Source organism: Egretta garzetta, unplaced genomic scaffold (genome assembly GCF_000687185.1).
Source record: "Egretta garzetta isolate BGI_Z169 unplaced genomic scaffold, ASM68718v1 scaffold486, whole genome shotgun sequence".
Classification (NCBI taxonomy): Eukaryota; Metazoa; Chordata; class Aves; order Pelecaniformes; family Ardeidae; genus Egretta; species Egretta garzetta.
The window spans coordinates 492,344-514,548 of record NW_009260126.1 but is presented as its reverse complement, the minus strand read 5'-3'; the positions used below and the strand labels follow the sequence as shown (position 1 = coordinate 514,548).

At 42.0% G+C, this 22,205-nt stretch overlaps 1 protein-coding gene across 1 annotated transcript; it reads right to left on the bottom strand.

Moving 5' to 3' along the window:
• Positions 1 to 7,513: 7,513 nt before the first annotated feature.
• LOC104128590 (pancreatic triacylglycerol lipase) lies at positions 7,514 to 22,030 on the bottom strand. The gene is made up of 12 exons (XM_009641409.1): positions 21,982 to 22,030; positions 21,085 to 21,239; positions 20,453 to 20,578; positions 18,456 to 18,590; positions 17,274 to 17,382; positions 15,035 to 15,154; positions 14,691 to 14,810; positions 13,159 to 13,277; positions 11,898 to 12,027; positions 10,697 to 10,808; positions 8,796 to 8,963; positions 7,514 to 7,577 (listed from the first exon to the last, which is right to left on the bottom strand). Exons 1-12 carry the CDS (start codon positions 22,028 to 22,030, stop codon positions 7,514 to 7,516), a joined length of 1,407 nt encoding a protein of 468 aa, XP_009639704.1.
• Between the last annotated feature and the right edge of the window lie 175 nt (positions 22,031 to 22,205).

Genomic DNA, 22,205 nt, shown 5'->3' with positions numbered 1-22,205 from the left:
ATATCTGAGGACTAGTCTCATGCTTGCCCTGAATCTAATTCTCTAATTAGACCCCAGGTCTTTCAATCATGGTTTGTAGACCTGTGATCTTTTTTTATGTCTCTGTTGGCAACTTTGAGGATTAGAGAGTGGATGCTGGTTTCTTGCAGATAAACCTCTTGTTGCTGGAAGGACGTTTGGAAACCCGTGCCGAAGGAGTCGTTCTGTGCGCGCACACGGTGGACTTGTGTTATGCACATCCTGCTGCAAACCGAAAGCCCGGGAGAAGTGTCAGCAAACAGTGAAACGTTGTGTGAGTAGCTGAGACACGTTGTGGTTCTGACTTTTGCAAACCCTGATTAAAGGCCGCCTTGCATGCAATCTGAGGGGTGCGTGTGTAAACCTTAGGAGCTTGTTGCAGTAGTTAATATTGTATTGTAGTAGTTAATATTGTATTAGCTGGGTGTGGTTTTGATAAATTGCACTTATGAGGTAACCACAAATCATGGGTATGAAACCTGCAAGTTTTGTACCCATTTTTCTTTTAGAATTTCCGTCGTTAAAGCATTTTCCTTGAACTCCTGTACTGTCGAAGTTCTGATAAACTGCTTGTACTTTACTGACCTGATGTGTGTTGAGCTTTTCAGCTACCCGAAAAATCCTGCCCTGAAAAACCTCAAAGAGGGTGAGAAATCTCTAACTTCCTCAATGACTTGCTGGGGAAGTTTAGGCAGGATACATTGAGCTTTTAACTGTGAATTTAAAATGCAATAAAATACAGCAGCTGCAGAAAACCAGGCTCCACTCTGAGGTTAAAAACTAAATTCATTTGGTAGTCAGCCCTACTTTGGCTATGTGTCAGCATTTCTGGTCTTTAAGTCTCCTTTACACACCCTCTGTCATTAAAATCCCTGGCTCTTCTCATGTGGCTGTTCCAGGACATACTGTGCTTTGGAAAGCGAGGATCTAAATGAAGAGTGTTGGAAGACAGAGCTTTAGACTCGGTCATTTAAGTACTATTTTGCTCCAAATTACCTGGTGTGGAAGAATCACATGCTCTCGTAGTAGATTCCCAGTGCTCCATCACCTAAATCTATATGACTGTGTGATGCCAACAATGTATGGTAAGCCCTGTGTAGCACGATTTCCTCTCTGCTGGAGAAAGCAGAATTGCGGTAGGCAGCAAAGCAGTCTACCATAGTGAAAATTCGGTAATACAAGATTTGTTTCATCTGCCCTGTTCTACTCCTCCACAAAGGTGAAGTGAAGCATTTTTCACATTGTCTCCATACCCCAAAGCCCTCACATGAACAAAGAAGATTATGGGATTGGTCTGAGCATCTAGGTGTGCCCAGAGAATCCCCAAAGATCTGCCCTATAGATATGCATGGTCTGCAAATGCAGTCCTGTCTGGGAGTGACGGAAGAGCTGGGCCTGTTTCAGGTACCAAAGCAGAGCAAAAACAACGGATAAAACTCCCCAAATTTATTGAAACCTTCTGGGGGCTTTTTGTGTGTTAAGTTACATTCATCTTCCCAGAGTACTATTAGCATATTCACTGACACTTAAATAATTAATTTTCTTGTTGTACGCCAACTCTTTACTTTTTTGTTCTTTCAAAATTATTGAAATCTGTGACAAGAGGTAGTGATACGAGGAAACGTTTGGTTTCTGGTTTGTTAATCAATTCCATAATATCTCATTCTTCACAATTGCTTTATTTAATAGCACCAATTTCTGCTTTCAGGTCTTGACTTCCCTGTTAAGCATTTAAGTTTCAGAATTTTTTTTAATCTTTTAACCTTTATCCCTTTGAATTTTTTTTTCTCAGCCTATAATTTATTATACAGTCTCCTGTCAGAGGAGGAGGTAGACTAGGTGATTTTTACTGTATTGCAAATTATAATTATTATCGTTATTTGCATTAGTAATGGATTCATTCTTATCACTGAAAACAATTCCATTATCTGATCAGACAGTTATCTTCACACTGTCCGTGATCATATATTTTCATTAGGCACCTCTTTCTCTGTGGGTCAAAAGGAGAATTATTCTTTAGTGCAGTCACTTTTCTCTTCACTTTTAACATTTTCCATGCTTAAAAAGAAGTTGTTGATCTGTGCAATCGTCCTTTGCAACAAAAATATGCCCCTTTCTGCCGCCGTGTCGTCGTCTCTCTTCAGACCCAGTGAGGGATGGCACATGGCTGCTATGAACTGCCCTTCAGCGTCCTTTCTGTCGCGGCCGCCAGGAGAGGGTTTGTAATTCAGGTTCAGTGGGAGGGACTGAGAGGCTGATTTTCATGATATTTTGACTCCTTTTTGAACTGAAGCAAAGGCTTAAGGATCTACAGTCTCTCTGTAATGAAGTGGAGAAGCCTCCCTTCCCAAACCCTCACTCCCTGTGCGGGTTTGGAGATGGATGATTGCAAACTGAGGTTGCAGGGGGAGCAAACACATCCTCCTCTCTGACTCCCTGCAGAATTGACTGTGCCTCTGCAGGGGTGTAACATGGTCAGATGGCAGCAGTTTCCAAACTGCAAGCAAAGGGGAGAGGCACTCCCTTCCTCCCTCCCAGGGGACTGATGGCAGCCTTGGCGAGAGCTGAAGGTGGTGGAGAACCTTTTGCATCCTTCCTCCCTGTTTTTTATTCCCTCATCAGATGAGAGATGGTTGGTGTTTGCGTAAGGAATTAAGGACCGCAAGGAAAACGTTGACAGTCTAAAACAAGAGTTGGGGTTTATTTTTAAGCAGCTCCTTTGGAAGTTTCTGCAGGCTCAGGCTGCGGTCAGGAAACACAGTGCTTGGTGTTCAGAGAAGGAGGGGATGGCTTCTGCTCTTCCATCATCTCAGGCAAGACATACACATGCTCATTGTGTGTTTCGTGTCTCACGTAGTTAAGGTGATAACTATATTCCTCCTCTGTGAAGAACCTCTTTTGAGTGAGAAATGCTACCACTCTCACGAGAGACCTCACTTTCCAAGGAGGATAATCAGCACTCCCAGGGGAATCCAAATGCTGAAACTGCACTAAATGTATTAAACCCCAAACAGAGGCACCCAAGCCACCAGCATTGTTCATTGTTGTTATTTTCGATGAGATCAAGTGAGACTTATGTTTATCTAAAATAATGTGCAAAATTATAATAATGCAAATTATTATGCAAAAAAGTGCACTGCTTTGGAGGTTCAGATCCCCTTGTTTTTCCCCTTCACCTGCCTAATTGGTTTGATGTGAAGCAATTATCCACTTAATGCAATTAAACATAAGATTTTTCATAGGATATGTACCGCAACAATAATTACATGGGCCATAGCACAAAGAGGGACTTGAATGCAACTTTTGTCTTTGGGTCTCACATAATACACGTCTTCAATACGCTGGCAAGTGCGGTAGCCGCTCGATTGTTATTGTGTAACTGAATACAATATTTAGACTAATTTAAAGAGTACTCTGCTGCTTCTTTCTGTTTGTACACAGGCACAATTTAGAAGTAAGTGGCATGTAGGCCACTATTATTTTTTCATTTAGGGCTGTGGGAGCATCACATCGACCTTCTCCTTTCTTCCTCTGCCCTCTACTGAAGCCTTCTGTTTTGAATGATTAAAACTGCTGATACGTTTTACCCTTTCATCATATTCAAATTTGAGAGTGTTTGCAGAGGAAAAAATGGGCATCTGAACTTATTATATAGCTTTATTTTGGCAAAAACCAGTGTTTCCTTCCAATTGCCTTTTGTCAAAGAAACTGTTTCCAATTTTTAAAAGTAAGAAGATTCTAACAAGTTTAGCCTTGGTTTTTCACAATTAACTACAACCACACAGACTGTGTATTTCTGCAGTATGAGGGTGTGGCAAAATAGCTTGTGATTTACACTCAAATTAAGAACAAAACAGCCTTTGGGCATAACATCATAAAATTCCTATTTGCAACTTCTGAGGACACATCCCAGAGAGGTACGGGAATAAATATGCGTACATAAACACTGTCAGCTGTGGCTAGGTGATGAAAGCTCTAATATGACAAACTAGATTTAGAAAAACCTCAAGAGGTTCAAGAAGGAGAATTCATCAATGCCAAATTAAGATACACTCAAGTATTTCTTGAAAGATAGAACCTCATTATCCTACTGCTTTATGGAGCAAAGTAATGACTATAGACAGCATTGTCTAAGGACAACAAAGAGCACTGCTATATCTCTGTAATAATTAGTCACATGAAATCTTTTTTTTTTTTGATTGTTCTCAGATGATTTCTAGTATAGGAGAGAAATACATTGCACATGGCAATCTAAAATATAATGAAAATATGTGGCCCAAGTTGCTCCCATATTTAAAATTCTGATTGCAATGCTGCCCACCAACAAAATAATAGTAATTTCTGGCAGGAATTATAAAACCTAAACTACAGCACAAAGCGTTGTTCACCAAATTACTCATTCCATATCCACAATTACAGCCCATTTGTTTTCTTATGCTGATAACAAAAGATACATTTTAAGATCTGCGCTGTGCTACTCTTCCTTTAATAAATAAAGTGAGCTTTTCAAAAGCTACAAAATGATGCAGATAAAAATCAAAACATTTCTACATTTAAGGATTCAATCAAAGACTTGCCATGAATGGTGTGATATTAAAGTTTAAAAAAAATGATCAATTTAGCATGTATTTTTGAACATGATTTGTCACAAATAGCATTCCCAATAGATAAGAATGATTATATGGTAAAGAGCGTAATTTATATATCTCAAGCACTATGCTTTTGTCACTGACATCGTTAAGGAATTTGACACGTTTGCAGGAGAACAATATATGTCAACTGAAATATATACCAATTAGCCATAAATGGGACACTGAAATGAATGATGCATGTGCATGCTATACTTACAAGTAATAACATGTGGTTTAAAGTCGCTTGCGTTTTCAAACAAGAATTCTTTTTATGTTGTCATTTAAAAAATCTAATATTTCAAAAGGTCAGGAATAAATAGCACCATTAGCATTAAAAGCTAGCTAAAGGGAAAGTAATTTGTTGTTCATTTAACATTGCATTTTATGTAATAGCTTTGTAAAGTGTTCGGGGGGGGGAGAGATTTTACTCTGCTAAAACAAGATGACGGCAGCTCCAGTTCATTATTAAAAGGAGATTTTTTATTATGCTATTGTCAACTTTAACGTCTTGATTCTGTTAGGTGTTTGTTAAAATTACATGGGGCTGCTGAAGTGGCTATGGCAAAGGATAATGCAGAGAATATCATGACTGTCAAAACAATTGTGTAGGCAAGAGTCTGCTTATACTAAGGTAAAGGAACAAAAGACAAAGGAGAAACTCTTCTGCAGTGTTAGGAAGTTAATAGCCCTGTTGAGGGTTCCTCAGCAGGAGGTACTGAGATCAGGAAGCCAAATTCTGGAAGAGACAAATAGGCAAGGCAGAAGGAAGCAGGTGATGTCAAACGGACACAGGGTACACGGAAACGCGATGTCAGGTGCCGGCTCCCATGTCTATGGTTACGTGTGCTCTGGGCAAACTCCATAATCCCTCCCCCCCCATCCTCCTCCTCTGACCGGATGACACGAACGAAGCGCGAGAGCGCGTAGAGACCCGTGGCCGGATCCTCTGCCGCCTGCGCCGCTGCGGCCGTGTGGCTGAGGAGAGCCCAGAAAGGCTTTGCAGGAGCAAGCCCCAGGCTGGCCTTGCTGCAGCCTGACGATGCAGGACAAACAATTCACGTCTTTGAACTTATTAGGCCTTACCCTCTTCTACCACTATGAGGTTGACCATGGGTGGGAAAAAATGGAGCCAAAATAAGCGTTAGCCTATAGGCCTCGTGAGCAGCACAGGCCGGGAAGAAAACACACGGAGCAAACTTCTCTGCTGTGCACTTGTTGCTGCCACGAGGAGCTGCACAAGGAGGGAAGAAATGTAATGAGGGGAAGACACGAGTAATATCATCAGGGTGAGAGGAGGCGGACAGGACAGCGGCTTGGCATTTTAATACCCCACACATCCGTGACAGCACAGCAAGGCATGCCCCCTTTACTAATTCATGTATTTATTCCCTATTATCCTCCCTAGGGCAAGGTTTCAGGGAGTCAGGAGACAGTGATTATCCAGGTAAAAATTTGGTTCATACTGTGCTCCTGGGAAGCACAACTGGGTGTAGTGCCTTTTTATCTGGGCAAGAAGCGCAAGTGCAATTTAGAAGGTTTTCAAACGTAAAAGCAAGCCTGTGCATCTCTGACTGAAACAGAAATTGCTGGGGGATATTCTCTTCAGCCGGGTTAAACCAAGGAACACTTTGGTTTTCACAGAAGGAACTTATTCCAGCTCTGAGCATGCCCATAGGTTGCTAACCTCCAGTGCTTGTGGTACCTTTTCTACTCCTTATGCACCAAGTTTATTAAACTGCTTTTTCTTCCTTATTAGAAGAGCAGTGCTCTAACAGAGAATAAATTGGGTTCACCCTCCACCACCGCAAGGGGAATCTGAAGCCTTGCAAAGGGGTTGATACCCTTCAGGACAAGACATTCGGGGGGAGGAAAGTTCATGGAGAGAGGCAGAAAGAGCGAGTGCCCCAGGCTGGGGAACCTCAAGAGAAACCACTGAAGAAAAAAGGTCCCAAGGGGCGGTAGATCTCCAGGCCCCAGGAGTTCTGTGGGTTTTTCAGGGAGGATGGGGTTGCCCTGGGAGCAGAGAAGCGGCAACCCACTTTTCCAGCAGCAGGCTGGGGGAGCCCGGGCAGGCTTTCCCAAGGGAGAGGAAGGAATTTGTGAAACATCCACCCTTCAGCTGAATGTGTTTATCAAAAAACAGGGGAAGAAGTGACTCCTTCACTGCATCACCTGCTTTGACCACATCATCTGGCAGTCTCGTTCAAGGCTGAGGGCCAGCATATGGGATTTCAGGACACTTTGATGACTGTTCTGATTATGAGCATTTTAGTGTAACTTCACTAGCACTTGAAATTTGCTGTGCAGCTTTCTCAAATTAGTTCTGTCCAGATCACATGGTACAAGCTTAGTTCAGCATTAACACGGCAAAACACATTACCAGTTCTCCATCATGTTCACTGCTCCATCTCTCACAGGTAATTAAAATTAAATTTCTGTCCTCATTTTGCAATCACTTGTCCTCCTATCTCTGTTTCATCTTTATCTCACACTAATTCTGGGGTTGGCCTTCAGTTTGATTAAGAACATGAGCTTCCTTAATCCTCCCCTCTCCTGCTACACCCAAGCAGGTCAGCTCTCTCGTGGCACTGCCCAGAAGCCGCTATCCAGATACCTGCCCCCTTTCTTCCTCTTGTCTGAAATTATTCTGAAACAGGCTAAAATCAGGGGAATTTTTCAACAGGCTTTGGATCATTCATTCCTAAAATTTCTGTCTATAGAGAGGTATCCACGAGCTTAACCTGCCCCTGCCCCCAAACCCCAACACACATCACCAGGACCATAACTGCAGTGACTGGAGGCTCCAGTGGTTTATGCATGACTAGCTTTATTGGTAGCAAGGTTTTGGGTGTCTGTACACGCTGTTAGCAAGCAGTAAGAGTTTGTAGAGTATCCTCCCTCACTGTCTCGGAACCACAGAAACGGAATCTGAAGAAAAAGGGAAAAAAAGCACCTTGAGTCATCAGCATTTGTTGAGATCATACAAGTGGATTTTTAAAAATATAAGTCACTTTTTGTCACTTGACACAACTGAACACAACATGCTTTGAGCTCATACATTTGAAATATTATTGCTGGGGCAAGTATTGATGGACTGCATTCATTCTGGTTCACTGCCTGCCTTCCTTTCATTTTACGGTTTCTTTTTTTCCAGATTTTGTGCTACCATCAGTGTGTAGATGGCCACAACAACTTGTGCAAAGGGCATGAGTCAATAGAAGAGCGAGTGCATTGCTACAGAAACACACTTCATCAGCAATGTGCTTTGGTGAATGGGGGTTACAACTGGACTTAGGAGCTCTGCTTAAAGGTAATGCTGCTGGGCTGTGACCATTTTGCTTTGCTTGAAACTGTTTCCATCTCCCATGTTGTCTTTTAAGTGACGGTATTTTAACTATGAATTTCTATATGGGTCTAAAACATATCCTGTACCTCCTTTTCTAGATACTGAATCATGGGGTGGATGAAATAACACAACTGATCAAGTAAATGAGGGCGTTAAAAAGTCCAATAAAATGAGCAAAACAGGATTGGTAACTCATGTTCCTACAATGTGAGCATCCAGGCCATATTCCATGAAGTCTACAGAAGTCAGTTTTAGCCTGTTTCCCTCGACTTTAGATTTAGCCTTTTAAGTGCACCTTTCAAGTATTGGTCTTGTTCCCTGGAAGCATACGCTTATTAACACCGTTCTCTCTCACCAGTCATCACCTCAGGGACCACCAGTGTCAAGGCAATACTTCCACTGGTTCTAGCTGCCAGTGATGACTCAGACATCCTAACGCAAGCTCAGGTACAGATAATCAGTTCTCGTGGGCAGTGGGTAGGAACTTGGCAAGAACGATGCTGATAATCCCAGCCAGTGTTAGTTTTTCTGACCCGAAGGGTTACACAGGAAGTTTGCTCTTCTGAAGCCTGGAAACATTTTTAAGTTTTTCTTTGAAGCTATTTAAGGCAAAGGGCTGAAGTAGTAGTGAACTGAACTATGGATGAACAGTGTCTTGAAAGGAAGGAAATAAAAGGTTTTCTTGAGAGTCTTTGAATGCTTGAAATAGCTTTTGTTGTGAAAATGCTTTCACCCCGCATATAATTTTGTCACCTGTCCCCCCAGGTAACTTTCAAGATTTTCACAATGGATATACTTACTCCTTTCCATTTGCTCCAGATTGTACTGTGATATTCGCAGCTCCTAGTTTAGGTAAAGTTGGATTTAACCAGTTGTTGTTCCAAAGAAATTTGACCGTTGTAACTGTTCCAACATTAACTTCTGCATCAATGAAGCTTGTGTAAGAGTTGTCTGGTTGGAGGGTTCCCCTGTGGAAAATTACATTTTATGAATGTGAGGCATGCTGGCATTTAATATTAATTACCAGTCCTGTCAACTGTTGGCTGTGGTAGCTAGTAGAAAGTTAGCAGTGCGACAGTACTTAGCTTATAGTATGGTAACAACATTATTGCTCGTTTTCCAACCTAATACATCCCAAACCAGTGTCTGTCAGAAGCAGCAAAGGCAGGTAGGCCTGATGGGCTGCAGTCACACTGCATACACGATGAAGACCCAGTTACAGGACAAACCCTGTGGAGAAGTTAGAGCTTGCTCCATGTTGCTTATGTAGGCAGGGTTTTTTTGCGCATAAGTGACATTTTCATTTAATGTTAATTAATTTATGTGATATAGATGCTGGATTTGTTTGGGTTGGCCAAAGGGATTATGCACCAGCTGCTCAGCCTGCCTCGCTAGCAGAGATTCCCACACTTGAAGCACTGTGGCTAAGACAGATGTGTCTTGGGTCTTCATAGCTTATAATTGGGATACTTACTTCATGTTGCATCAACATAGCAAGCTCTTAATGGCAGCAGTTTGAGACTGGTAATGGCTATGGCTACTACATCTTACTGAATATGAGCCAAAGTTTCTTTGACCCTCTTCCTTCCCCACCCCCACGTTCTGAAGGTGAAGGGCTGCTTTTTAAAATTTACCCCTGCTGTATGAAGTCAAGAGACATTTGAATGCGTGATGCCTTTATCACTGTAGAACTGTTATTGTAGACATGACGTGAGAGATTCAGGAGGGGGAAAAAAGCACAGGACCCAGAAGAACCACCCAGAAAACCCCTTATAATTTTAATAAGCTTCATGAGAAAGACAGGATTTGTATTCCTGCTCCTAGCTTTGCACTTTCTCATTCATCTGCCTTTGGAGAAGCATGCTTGCTCCCCTCTATATTATAAGGCTTATGGTAGTGGAAGTAACAAGAGACAGGACAAAATCCCTTTGCCTTTTCGTTTCTTTGCTGGATCCACAGTCGTGCCTGGTAGGTTAGAGCAAGATTTGCTGGGCGGAAAAAAAAAGTTCACTTCCAGCAATTGAATTGACACAGGCCCTGCAAATAGCAGCGAGGGTGTGCTGGAGTGCATGCGGTGCTGGCAGACTGCTCTCTGGTGAATGCATGGATGCCTGCAAACGGGGATCGACCCATAGCAAACGCCCACTGCCAAGTGTGAAGTCCTTCTTGGAAAAGTAGAAGTGACATAGTTGTCAATAAGCAAAAATCAAAACCAAAAAATAAAACCCAAACCCCACATCAAAATGCCTTCTCCCCATTTTTCATCATTTCAGACATTTTAATTGAAACAAACAAGAAAAATGCAAATAAACAAAACCACACGAGGTAAGCAAGCAGCTTCAGTACCAGCAGGCAAATTTATGAGCCACAGAAAGTAGTAGTAAATCACAAGGTAGCTCTAGCAGCCCCATTTTACAAGCCTGTGAAAGACAAAGAGATCAGAACTCTGCTAGCGTAGGCCCAGCAAGACCTTGGTGGTACAGCAAACAAGTGACACCAAATCTAACTTTTTAAAATCCTGCATTCTGAGCCACCTTCAAATCCAGAATGAGTGAATTGTCACTGCATTTACATCAGGGAGCTGTATCTGGGGGTGAAAGCAATCCATAAAATAGGACCAATTTAAACAGAAACATTAATTGAAAACGTTAATTAAACATTCTAGAATTGAAGTTTCTTTTCTATTGAATTTTGAACTTACTGGACAATCTGATGCTGCCTTGTGTTCCCATCACTTCCGTACAGGGCAATATTTACATATCCTTTAACTTTATGCTTTCCAGAGAGGGTCACGGTTACTTTGTACCTCCAAACTACACAGAAGAATTACAGTAAGTTAGATTGTACTGAGGGAAAAACAGTCTCCAAATAGCAGCTGTTGGTTTTTTGGTCTGTACAGTGTATTTGAAAGCAGAAGAAAATTATTGCTGGCTTTCACTTTCAGCTCAAGACTACATCACAGGCTGTCTGAAGTGAAAGGGGTTAACACAATGCTCTCTTACACCTGAATCTTGGTGTTCCCTGCTCTTCCTAGGGTTATAACCATGCAGAACAAACACAAAGCACCAGAGTCAGATCTGTTGTTATACCCTAACGAGATCAACCTAGATTTTTGTGTTACTTTCTGGGAGGGGAAAAAAAGGGGGGGGTGGGGGTGGTAAATACAATATAGATCTCAGCATTTTGACCAGGAAGTTTTTGATATAAGTGAAGTTGGAAAGAAGGAGGTGTTGGGAATAAATACTGATACATACCAGAATATAAGCAGTGTAGAGAAGAAAGTAAATAAATTCAAAGCTCAAGGAAAATAATTTTTGTGCTAACTTTCTCTTAGCACACAATTTGCAGAAGCAGCTCTTTTCCTCTCTTTCTTGTTTACAAAGGCAAAGAACCATCCTGTATGAGCTGACATTTGGGATGACCTAGGTTGTAAAGGAGGGCATCTGGTCCATCTGCTTCTCAAAGCAGGGTCAGCTGTGATGGGCTTGCTCTTTACCAGACAGAGCTTTGAACATCTTCAAAGTTGGAGATTTCCCAGCTTCTTTGGGCCCCTCTTGCTGCATTTAACCACTGTTATTGTGACAGTAATTTTCATACTACTTAATAAGAAATTTCCTTGCTGCAACTTCTGTGCGTTGCCTTTCTCCTTGCACCTTGTAGTGCAGCCCACTAAACACCTCAGTGACCTCCATGGGACTCAACATTTTGTCAACATCTTTCTTTGTCTGGAAAGGCCCAAAACTGGGCCCCAGTATTGGAGCAAAAGAGGAAAAGTCATGAAGGACTGAAGAGCCATTGCACTGCTATGAGGTCTGTTCATCTGTTAAAATGAATTACAAACCAGGAAAATAAAAAGGTGTGTTTAAAAGGAGTAAGTAGCAATGGAAGCAATCATAACTCACGAGCAAAATCCTTGGCCTCTCCTGTATTCAGGTAAAGTTTCAGGAAATTGTTTTTAATTTTCCCTTTGAATTTATCTGCAAAGTGACCCATATTCGGGCATCCCTCTGGTGGGCAGGGGAAACACCTTTCCTAGTGAAAACAAATATATCTATTAATAAAATTATCTACCCAGCCAAGAAAAAAAAAATTAGTCATAGAATTTATTTTTAACATACCCCCCTAATTGGCCCTGCATCACAGCAACAAGAAGTTTCAAGTAACCCTTTCTGTTACTTGAGAAAGATCATATTAGTTAGACAACTTTCTCAAAGGCTCTGATTTTTCAGGGCTCTTTCTCGTGCTATTTAGTTCAATTCATCAATTCACATCGGTGGCATCCTTGAGTAGTCTCAAACTGGAGCAGGGAGGGGGACGTGTCCTTCCCAGGAACCGATGAGAAAGAATGATGTCTCCTTATACCTTCAGGTTGGGTCAAGAAAGGCTTTGTCCTGAAAACAAACCTCATTTTTCTTGTCAAAGCAGCTTTCTACTATGGTGACAGAAGCAGGTAGTCACCTTCTCCCAAAGTGATCTGAGAAGTGTGATCTCTATCACCTGCCCAGAACACTTAAAGGTCAGCCTAAGCACTATGTAAGTTGCTACCTCTGTCAGTCCTGCCTGTAGGATGTGACAAACCCGTTACCTCCCTGCTACTCTTAGGCTGTAGTTCCCCATCTCCCAGGCTGGGGCAGGGAAGGGCTTCCTGGCCTGGTCCACAAACCATTGTGCCTTGTCCCTGGGGCCACCTTAAGTGACCAAAGTACTTTGACTGTGGACTGACCATCACATACTATTTTACTTCTTGCTGTTTTGAAAAGAGGATATTTAAGCTATGTTTGAAAGCTCACCTGCTACAGTACGGGATTCCACTCATTGCTGTTTGATAAAACATTTGGTAATTACAGCGGCAGGTTCTCATCCTCACCTCCTCCCCAGTCTGATGCAGCAGAGCAGGCCTGGGGAAGCCACACCAGCTCCAGTGACACCTCAGGGCTGTCATGGCAGCACAGAACCAGGGGCGCCCCAGTTTCGTTGTTGCCTTTTCCTACTTTGACCCATGTCAGCTGCATGAGCTATAATACTTTAGGACATCTGACGCATCTCTTTCTTATGCATGCACTCGTTGGGTGCAAGCTAACATAAATAAATACAATTTCAGATGTATAGATAAGAGCCACTATTTTTGATACAGTCCATCCTGAGGCTCTGTGAACTACTTACCGTTTCAAAAACATCGTATGAAGCACAAGAATAGCCCAGAAATCCATCGGGGTAGATAATACTGTCAGAGTAATACTTGTAACTCCGCAAATGATTGCAAGCCACAAAGTCCCGAGTTCCTGTGAAAAGATGGTCCCAGTTTAGTTCTTCCTTTCTGGTACCATTTGAGGAAAGATAGTGGCACAGCCCTCGCCACGACATTGGGATGAATCATTCCTCCTCAAAAGCCTCGTCACATTTCTTGGAGTATCAGGTGTAAGGTTTGAAGCTTGCTTTTGCAATGAATTGATGCTCCAAGGAATGCCACTGATTCAACAGGTATAAAATGCAAACTTGAAATGCTTTGTGGAGACCAACTGTGCAGCTCAGCTCAGCCCCTACCCTCCCCTCCCCAACGCTTATTCAAGCAATCTGAGTTTCACAATAAAAAGGAGAACTGCAGGAAACAGGTCTTTTGTAGGCAACAGTTGCATTACCATAACAAAAGAAAACCAAATGAAAAGTATTTAACAGGGAACTTCCTAGGGCAATGCTGATTTGCTCCAGCTGAGGACTTCAAAATAAAATTATTATTATTTGGGGGGTGCTTAAGGAGGGGAGACTCTTAAAATTAAGATAATGAATATATTATTTTCCTTTGTGTGGCCTTTATTTTCCTGACTTTAAGTTAAAAAGAAGATCATATACAACACAGTCATTTCTTTATGCTTTAATTCCCCATTATTGATAACAAGTTTACTCTATAGGGAAAAAAAAGGAAAAAAGTAATGGCTCCAGCTGCATTGAATAAAACCTGGAGAAAAAGGCTAGTTATCACAAATAAGTTCATGGGTTCCTGGAGCTTAAGGTGTTTGCAGTAACGTAAGGAAGAACTGTGATCATTTACTGAAAAATCTCTACAGCAGAAATCTTCATTTGTTTCTTTTTAATGTTATATGCAACTTCATAAAGAAACTGAAACTTTCTAATAATTAGAGCTTTTATTAGCACCATGCAAAACAATAGAAAAGTGTATTTGAGCATCTCCATGCCAATCTTTTTTTAGCTGACTAAAAATAGACCAAATGATATTGCTTTAATGCAACCCCGATTTGTAATAGGTAATTAAAAAAAAATTAATTGCTCTATCTCAGAAGAATGGCAGCTGAAGGGCCCCTCAGAGAAGCAGCTGGGAGCATCATTGCCCTACCCCACCCTGCACTGCTGCGGGGCAGCTGAATAGAAACAGAGAGCAATGTGTTGTAACAGACCCTGCACAATTTTTGGCACAGTTTAAGTAATTTTTGTTTCTGCTATTAGACGCTTTAGAGGAGGAATATTTTCCAGGGGCAAACTCTTTGTCTTATTTACTTTTTGCATAAGCTCTGGAAAATGGGGCGTTTGAGCATATTAACAGTTTCACTGCGCTCTGCGGCTGCCTTGCTGGTGGACACCCCAAAAGCTTACACAAAACACCTGGATTCAGAGAAGTTAAGTGGTTACCTTGTGGGGCTGACCTGTCCCGGAATTTGTAATGTAATCAATGTACTTACCTTCCCAGATGCCATCAAGATCGACGATCTGTGAAATAGGGTTCTTCCCACACCCTGGCATTTGCTTTCCTCCGTTAGGATAAAAGTCAAGATGTCCAATAGCTGTGCTCATGCCAAAACCTTAAGTGATTAAAGCAGGGGTAAGTACATTTTAAATTAATATTTTCTTATGCGTATAGCTCCTGGCTTGAAGTTTGTATTGGTATTTTAAGACATGAGTGATTGGTATGGTGTATTTGTTCTGTGTCTATGCACCAAAACTGAGTTGTGATGAACAATTAGGATGCTCAAGTGCCACACGGCATAGATATTTTGGTGTTGATGCTGTAGAGCTGAAGACTCACCTAAGTAGGGGATTGTGGGAGCTGAATCTGTGTGGATAATGTCGACAAACTCTGCATCAGATTTATCGAGTCTGACCTCAATAGGAGTGCCTTGAAAATAAGGTTGAGCAGGGTCCAGTCCTGAGAGAAAAACACTGGTGTTACGTATAGATAAAGAGATATCGATGTATCATTTCACATAATGCAATCGCTGTATAAAATGAATGTAATGTATATAGTTGTCTATGGTTCCTTATACCTAAGTCGAATAGGCATCAATAAAATGATGGTGCATGCTCTCACTTACCAAGGGGCTTTTCTCCCAGGCAGGGAATCCCAACACTTGGATATAACTTTTTTTTTTTTTTTTTAATTGAACTTCCCTTTAATAGTGTTGCTCAAACCGAGGTTGCGGTGTCTGCATCCCACGTAACTGATCTGCACGGTTTGAGCGGACTCAAACAGAAATTGATGCTGATAGCACCCCGTGTGCTTGGAGGGGTTGAAGCCAACCTGCCTACTTCTGGCTCCAGACAGCTTTTGGAAAACCATCTAGTTTTGAAGTGATGACCTATGCTTGTGATCCTAGCAGAAAGCAGGGTTTGCTTGTTTCCCAAATTGTTGCAGCAATTTCAGGAGCTTGTAAAATCTTGCAAATAGCACAGTTTTTGCTATCTTATGCTTGCATCTCTTGTTGTCTCTGGGCAGCAGATTTGCTTTTGCTTTTAGACTGAATTTTGTAGAAGGTTCACTAAGCCTGAAATCCCCGAGGGAAGCGTTAACAATTGAAAAGGGCTGTGTTAATAATATCTAAAATTGTCTTTTGTGTATGAAAGGTCACTCCGCTTAATGCACGCTGCCCTTGGCACTGCCTGCCTGATGAATTGCAGTGGTGCAAAATGGTTCCTTCAGAGTCATTTGCTCTCAGCTAGTGCTTGTAGAGAGCAGATTATAAGCCAAAGGATGCTGAAAAATGAAAATTTGCTGTTGGATCAAAGGGAGGATGAGAATGCTTCTGGCCAATAGTCAGAGGCTTGATCCGTTATATCTTGCCACACTATTGCAACAGACACTGTTTATGGGACCAGTGGAGGACGCCCAGAGCCTGCATATTCAGGGCGACATGTGGACAGCTATAAAACAAACCAGAAGCAAAGATGTCTGCTCTGAAAGAACCCAAGAAGAAAACCCTGCCCAGCAGTAGTGAGAGGCTTGCTTGTGCTCTCGGAGCATGGAGCGTGTAACTTGCAACAGGGAAAGACAACAGAGCAATTCAGTGCCAGGGAGGCAAAACTGATTCAGTGTAGCTGACCAAAAATTAAGAGGATGGCATCGTATTCCTTAAAGACATCTAAACTCAGAAATGTGGGAGTGCCTAAAAAGGAGAGGCTATTACTTAGGAATTTAGTGAAAATGCAGGGGGGGTTTCTCATCTGTCAGCTCTGATCTTATCTGGAGAGTAAGAGTGAACTCCTGTAGCTCAAACTAATACAGGTTGTATAAACATAATGCCTGTGATCTCCCTCGAGAAGAAAAATGGGATTCGGTTGAAATCTGTTTCTTTAAGAATGACTGCACTTTCTTAGCAAGTCTACTTGAATCTGTACAGACAATATAATCCTGTGTGACTCAATTTTTGCTGCTAAGGAAATACAGAGATTTAGTGTATCAACAGTTAAGTGAGGAAAAGAAACTTCAGAAAGCTTGCTGGAAATAAAAAAATAATTACTGTTAATGCACTCTACTAGGTGAAAAGTTTATGTAGGCATAGCAAAGCAAGGTGCTAATGGGTGCCTACCGCTTCTGAAACAGCACGTTTCACCCATCCTTTTCTGGAAAATGATAGTTGTTGGCAAAACTGCAGTACAAAAGAACTAGCTGCTCACTGTTGTGCTGCTTCTAGTGTGCTTTGGAGGGTGTGCAAGCAGTGGGTGATGCTGGGCATCAGGTGTGCTGCTATGTATGTGTATCAGCAAACCAGCTGATGTATTGCAGGGGGCCTGCTGGCTCCCTCAGCTGTATGGAGCTTTTCCTTTGCTGTGTAAACATGTACAAGCAAAATAATCATCACACTGACTGTTTTCCCACACTTACCAGGGCACCACTTCTCCGTGTACTGCGAGAAGAGGCTAAGACCTATAATGTCCAAATTACCCTTGACTAAACTAGAGCCCACAATCAAATACAAGGAAATGAGCAGCAATATTTTGTTAAGCAGTGGTATCTTTAGTATGAGCTGTGGCTTAAGTCGCTGACTTACCAGTTATTCTTCCGATGCCTGGCCGCCTCCTGCCAGCCTCGCCTGCCACGTGTGCTCCAAGGCTGTGGCCAATTATGTGAACATCAGCTGGAGAGTATTCATACTGTTCCTGAGAAAATAGCAATATAACAAAATTATTACATCAGTTTTTATCAGCAACATGGAAGAGTAAAAAGGGGCTGAAAAACTACTTTTAATTTGACTACAGACTCAGGAACGCCTATAGCATTTCAGCATCTGTTTGCCAGTTTAGGTACTTATGTCCAATACATAGATTTTTTTCAGAACTGCTTGTTCAGGTGCTGCCCTCATTTGGAGGCTGTTAAAACTCTAGACAGCTCTGTCAACAGAGTCCCCAGAGGCTCTGTACCCTTTTTATGTCCTAAACCCATTAAGATTTGCAGGATGCTTATCTAGCTCGCAAGACTGAGCCAGGCAGGAACTCCTGGTTACACTTGGCAGGTGGAGCTGGAGGAGGACACGAGAGGGGCGATGCCTTCAGCCTTTTTGGACAGTAATTCCGTGGCTGCAATACAGATGTGGAGAGCAAGACATGGGTCGGAGTGCTCCTATGCCTGGCGTACTATCTATTTAAGTAATTTATAGTTCTTTTATTGATGATCTGTGTTGAAAGCACTTAGATTAAAAGAAGTCTTCAAGCCCAGCATCGCTTCCCATGCGAAGCTGGCTAGGAAAGGGGGCATGTGGCACCCCCTGTCCATGTGCACGACTGCTGTCCCCCACGGCAGCTGGCTGGGGCCTGTTTGTCCCCGGGTGTTGTTGCTCCAGTTGTCCTCCAGCCGCTGCTGGCCACCAGCTGGTTTTCTGCCATTCTTAAGAGCTGCTTGGTCTCCATGAAAAGGCAGTTTGCTGTGCCCATTGTCTCTGTGCATTTAAAACCGCACAGTGCTTTACATCTGTTAACTCCTGTGGAATAACTGTTTGGCTGTACTATGGGGGTGTCCTGTAGCCCTTTGTATCCCTGAGCTGTCTAACGCTGTTGCTGTGACATAGTTTGCTAACGTTAAAAAGAAAAGTCTGGTTTCAGCACAACTTCCCAAATCATCACTGAGTAGAAGAAAATGCTTTCTGCTGGTTACATTCACATTCATGAAAGTTCCCAAATCATATTTCTTTCAAATCCGCATTATAACTGTGGCTTTATAACCAGAAGATTCTTACCATGAGAACATTTACAAAATAAGCTATCTCAGCGCCCACAACACGGACGTTGTTTGATGCCTGGGTGTATGGACATCTTGCGCCTTTTTTCCAGTTTACGCAGATGCAGTTCACATCTTCCACAGAAAGCAGCCTCTGTTTTGTAAAACAAAAGTAAAAACCAAAGAGCCCCACAGTAAATACAATCTGGAATTGATTCATGTTGCTTCTTACAGCTCAACTCATAAATGTTGCATGAATTTGCATGAGAACATTTTAATGAACCAAAAGCTCAGCCTGTATATGCGGTCACACCGGCTGAGAGGCGTATGTGTGCTGGCACGGTGCTGCAATAGGGACAGAATACTGAAACAGAGGGGTATGCTGCAGCCATGGCCACACCAGCCTCTCAAATGCCCACAGCAGTATTTTTTGCAGAAGGGAAAACAATATAAATACTGATACTTTCAATTCTTAATTTCAATCAAACTTTGTATGTGACACTAAATAAGAGCTGTACTCGTGTACTGATTCATTTAAGCCATTTAAAAGTACTTTAATTCAAATTCTGTAAGAACTTATATTTTTGCTGATCATAGAATCAAGAGGTTTTTTCTGATAGAGATTTGTAAGAAAGTGTCTGTTTTTAAGAAGGTGCATAAACTGCTGGTGTCACTGAATAATCACTTCAGATTTATGGCTTTATTTGGGAGTATGTATATACAAGCAGACACTTTATTGTTTGCCACAGAGTCTGAAGCTTTGTTTTTATCCTCTGAGCTGGATTGTTTGGCTAAATGCATTTTGCTTCAGCAGCTTTGGCTTATTTATTCTTTGCTTTATGTTCAGACATAATAAAACATCCAAAACAAGTTACAACTGGCAAAGGACAAAAAAGGTAATAGAAGTATCTGTGGCTATGTTAGAACCGGTAAAAATAAATGTGCGGATAGAATTATTACTTAATGGGAAGGAAAGTAAATAACAGTTACACATAGGAGGGCTGATGTACTCGCAATCCCATTTGCTCCACTTCTTACTGAAAGGATTCACAGAGACCAATTATTTTTTTTTAAATAAATTGGAGTATTATGATAAAAGGTAGGCCACCATAATAGGGAAAAAATTCAAAGTTTTTTTTCCTCATCAGAGGCAATTGGAGACTGAGGCAACAAAGGGAACCTTGTGGTTGGTGTCTCCTACAGGCTGCCCGATCACGGGGAGCCTCCTGACAAAGCCTTCTTACTCCAGCTACAGGAGGCATATGCCATCAGCTGGCATTCTGCTCTCTGCTGTATGATAGTAGCTTTCATTAGCTGCAGCTGCAATAGAAAGCATGTTTATAGGATTTCAGAAGATCACAAGCTGGAACTGCAACTTTGTATGGCGACAGGATTAAGAAACCACTTGGGGAATTAGCACAAAAATCAATAAAGCAGTGTGCTTTTCTTCATTCACTGTTCATAGCAAGTCCTAGATCAAAAGATTTGTTCAAAATGATCCCTTTGAGGTCCCTTCTGGATGTACACTTCTGCAGCTTTATAACTTCTGTTAATGGTCAGCCCATGTCCTCAGCTGCCAACACCCGTGTGGCAGCCCATACCTTTCTGATGGACTTCCCCCATCTAGAAACCTGCCTCTGGTCTGGAGAAATACAATGCAACGGTTACGAGTCTGCAGTTATTTCTGGAATCACCCTAGTTCCTAAACAGTATCTTGCTCCAGGGTTTTATCTTGTTTTTACCAAGAAAAAGGACACTTATTGAGTCAAACCCTGTTGTCACTCACTTTGCTAAAGAGGAGAAATGAAAGCATTTTACCTCATGCCTTTCCTCAGGGTGCAGAGCTACATATTTAATTTGCTAACAGTTTGAAAATGTGGCCTCTTTCCCCTTCCTCGTCACAAAGACCGTGAGAGAAATTGGTTAGAAATAGAGAAAACACACAATTTATGGGAATATGTTTATAAATGCAAACTAAGGATCTTCACAGGGACAGGATTTCCCTGTGGTACTTACCTTGCACATATCTGACAGCCAGTGCTCTTCTCCATTATCTATAAATCCGTGCACGATAAATCTGGTTATCCTACTTGTGTTAAAATTTGAGTAAGCGATTGTTGAGGAATCAACTGCAGAGATCTCCTGTTGTAGATATTAAATTAATAAACACTTAAATCTGCTTTCTGTAAAAAGTTTTTTTAAAATTGCAAAGACTTGAACTATGCTCATCTGTACAGGCATTTAAAAGTTATGCAATGTTAAACTCCTCTGCAAGTGTTCAGATGACTATGGCTTAGGGTCTGTACCTCCATTCAAAGCAAGCTTTGACACATATCTTAGAGCAGCCAAGACTTTACTTTTCATGTGTTTTCATCTTGCCCGTGGAAAAAAATTACCCAATTATTTAAAAAAAATGCACAGTTTCCCAGTACTTCTCGGTGGCCATACAGAAAACATGTGGGGGAGTGCTGCTTTGGGAGGGCTGGAGGAGGATGAGAGTTCTGCCCCAGAGATCCTGCTAAGGAGCTGGAAGAGGTTGTCTCTTGAATAAAGGGGAGATTTAGCCATTTCTAACACTTCCCAGGAACACAACTGAAGTCTGTCTTTTTGCCGGGATTTACTAATGTTTAAACTGCAGTAGTTCTTACTTGAAAGCTAGTAGGATTCTCTCTTGTGTAGAGGAGGAAGTGAGTGTCTGTCTTCTTTGGATCCCAGGGTAACCTAGCGATGGGTCTCTCTGTAGTCCCAGACCACGGTATATCATCTGAGAAACATCCAAGCCTTTCGTAGCAAACTTCTTTGCCTGTAGCATGCGGATCAGACGAATAATATGTGAATGAGCAAAGAAGTGGAGCAGGCTAGTCATAACTCATAGCATCTCTTCTCTGGAGGTCTCTTGAAAATCCAACAGTTTACAGTGAGCAAACACCAGCAGCTGCCCTTTCTCAGATCTTCAAAGGCTACAGTTTACCCCAAGGAAAGAAGCCACCCTATCGCTCGTCAGCAAGGTGTGCAGTGCAGTTCCTTCGTGGGGATCCTGCACTATACCTTGGCTATCTTTCCCCAGCTGTGTTTTGCCTAAGGCAAAATACCGGGCCAAGGTATTGCAAGTAATCAGCAATGACTTGAGACTGCGCTGAGCAGCTGACTCCACTGTATGTGAGAAGTCTTACACTATACAAGCCAGTGGCTTCTGCTGAATACAAAGCTATACCCTCATCAGACTGGCTCTGCCCCCATCCCAGGCTTTTTTTCCATTTTCATCACTAAAGAAAAACACAGCAAATAACTTCCTAGGTTTGGTACAGCAATAGCTTAGTTGTGAGACAGAAAACACCAGGATTTCTTGTATGCTCCTAGGGTGGGCTTTCTGGAGTGGGGAAGAGGAAAGACAACATGCACACATGCTCGTCTTGTCATTCTTCTGTAGGAAAGTGAACCGTGTAACCTCAATCAGTAAGTTTTAAGGCACCATAGTGTAGAATAATATCTCACAAAATACAGCATCATAGAAAGCTATATAAATAGTAACCCCATATGCTTACCTTCTGCTGTGCTGAGCAGAAATAGTGCAAGTATCCAAACTCCAAGCATCTAGAACAATAGAAAAAGAAGTAGCTAGGATTTGCTAACCTGCTTGATGAGCAAGCACATGTACCTTTCTGGTGCTGAATTTTCTCAAGGGGAAAAGGTCTTCTCTGAAACATGTGCCTATGACTGCCATGTACATGAAGCATATATGGGTCAGCTTTATGTTTGCTTGTTCCAT

Bases quoted from the DNA above. Each gene is read 5' to 3' on its own strand.
- LOC104128590 (XM_009641409.1), bottom strand. From the start codon at position 22,030: ATGCTTGGAGTTTGGATACTTGCACTATTTCTGCTCAGCACAGCAGAA. The intron at 17,383-18,455 runs GTAAGAATCTTC...CTATTTTCTCAG, and splicing joins ATTTTGTAAATGTTCTCATG to GAACAGTATGAATACTCTCC. The intron at 12,028-13,158 runs GTAAGTAGTTCA...TGTTTTCACTAG, and splicing joins CATACGATGTTTTTGAAACG to GAAAGGTGTTTCCCCTGCCC.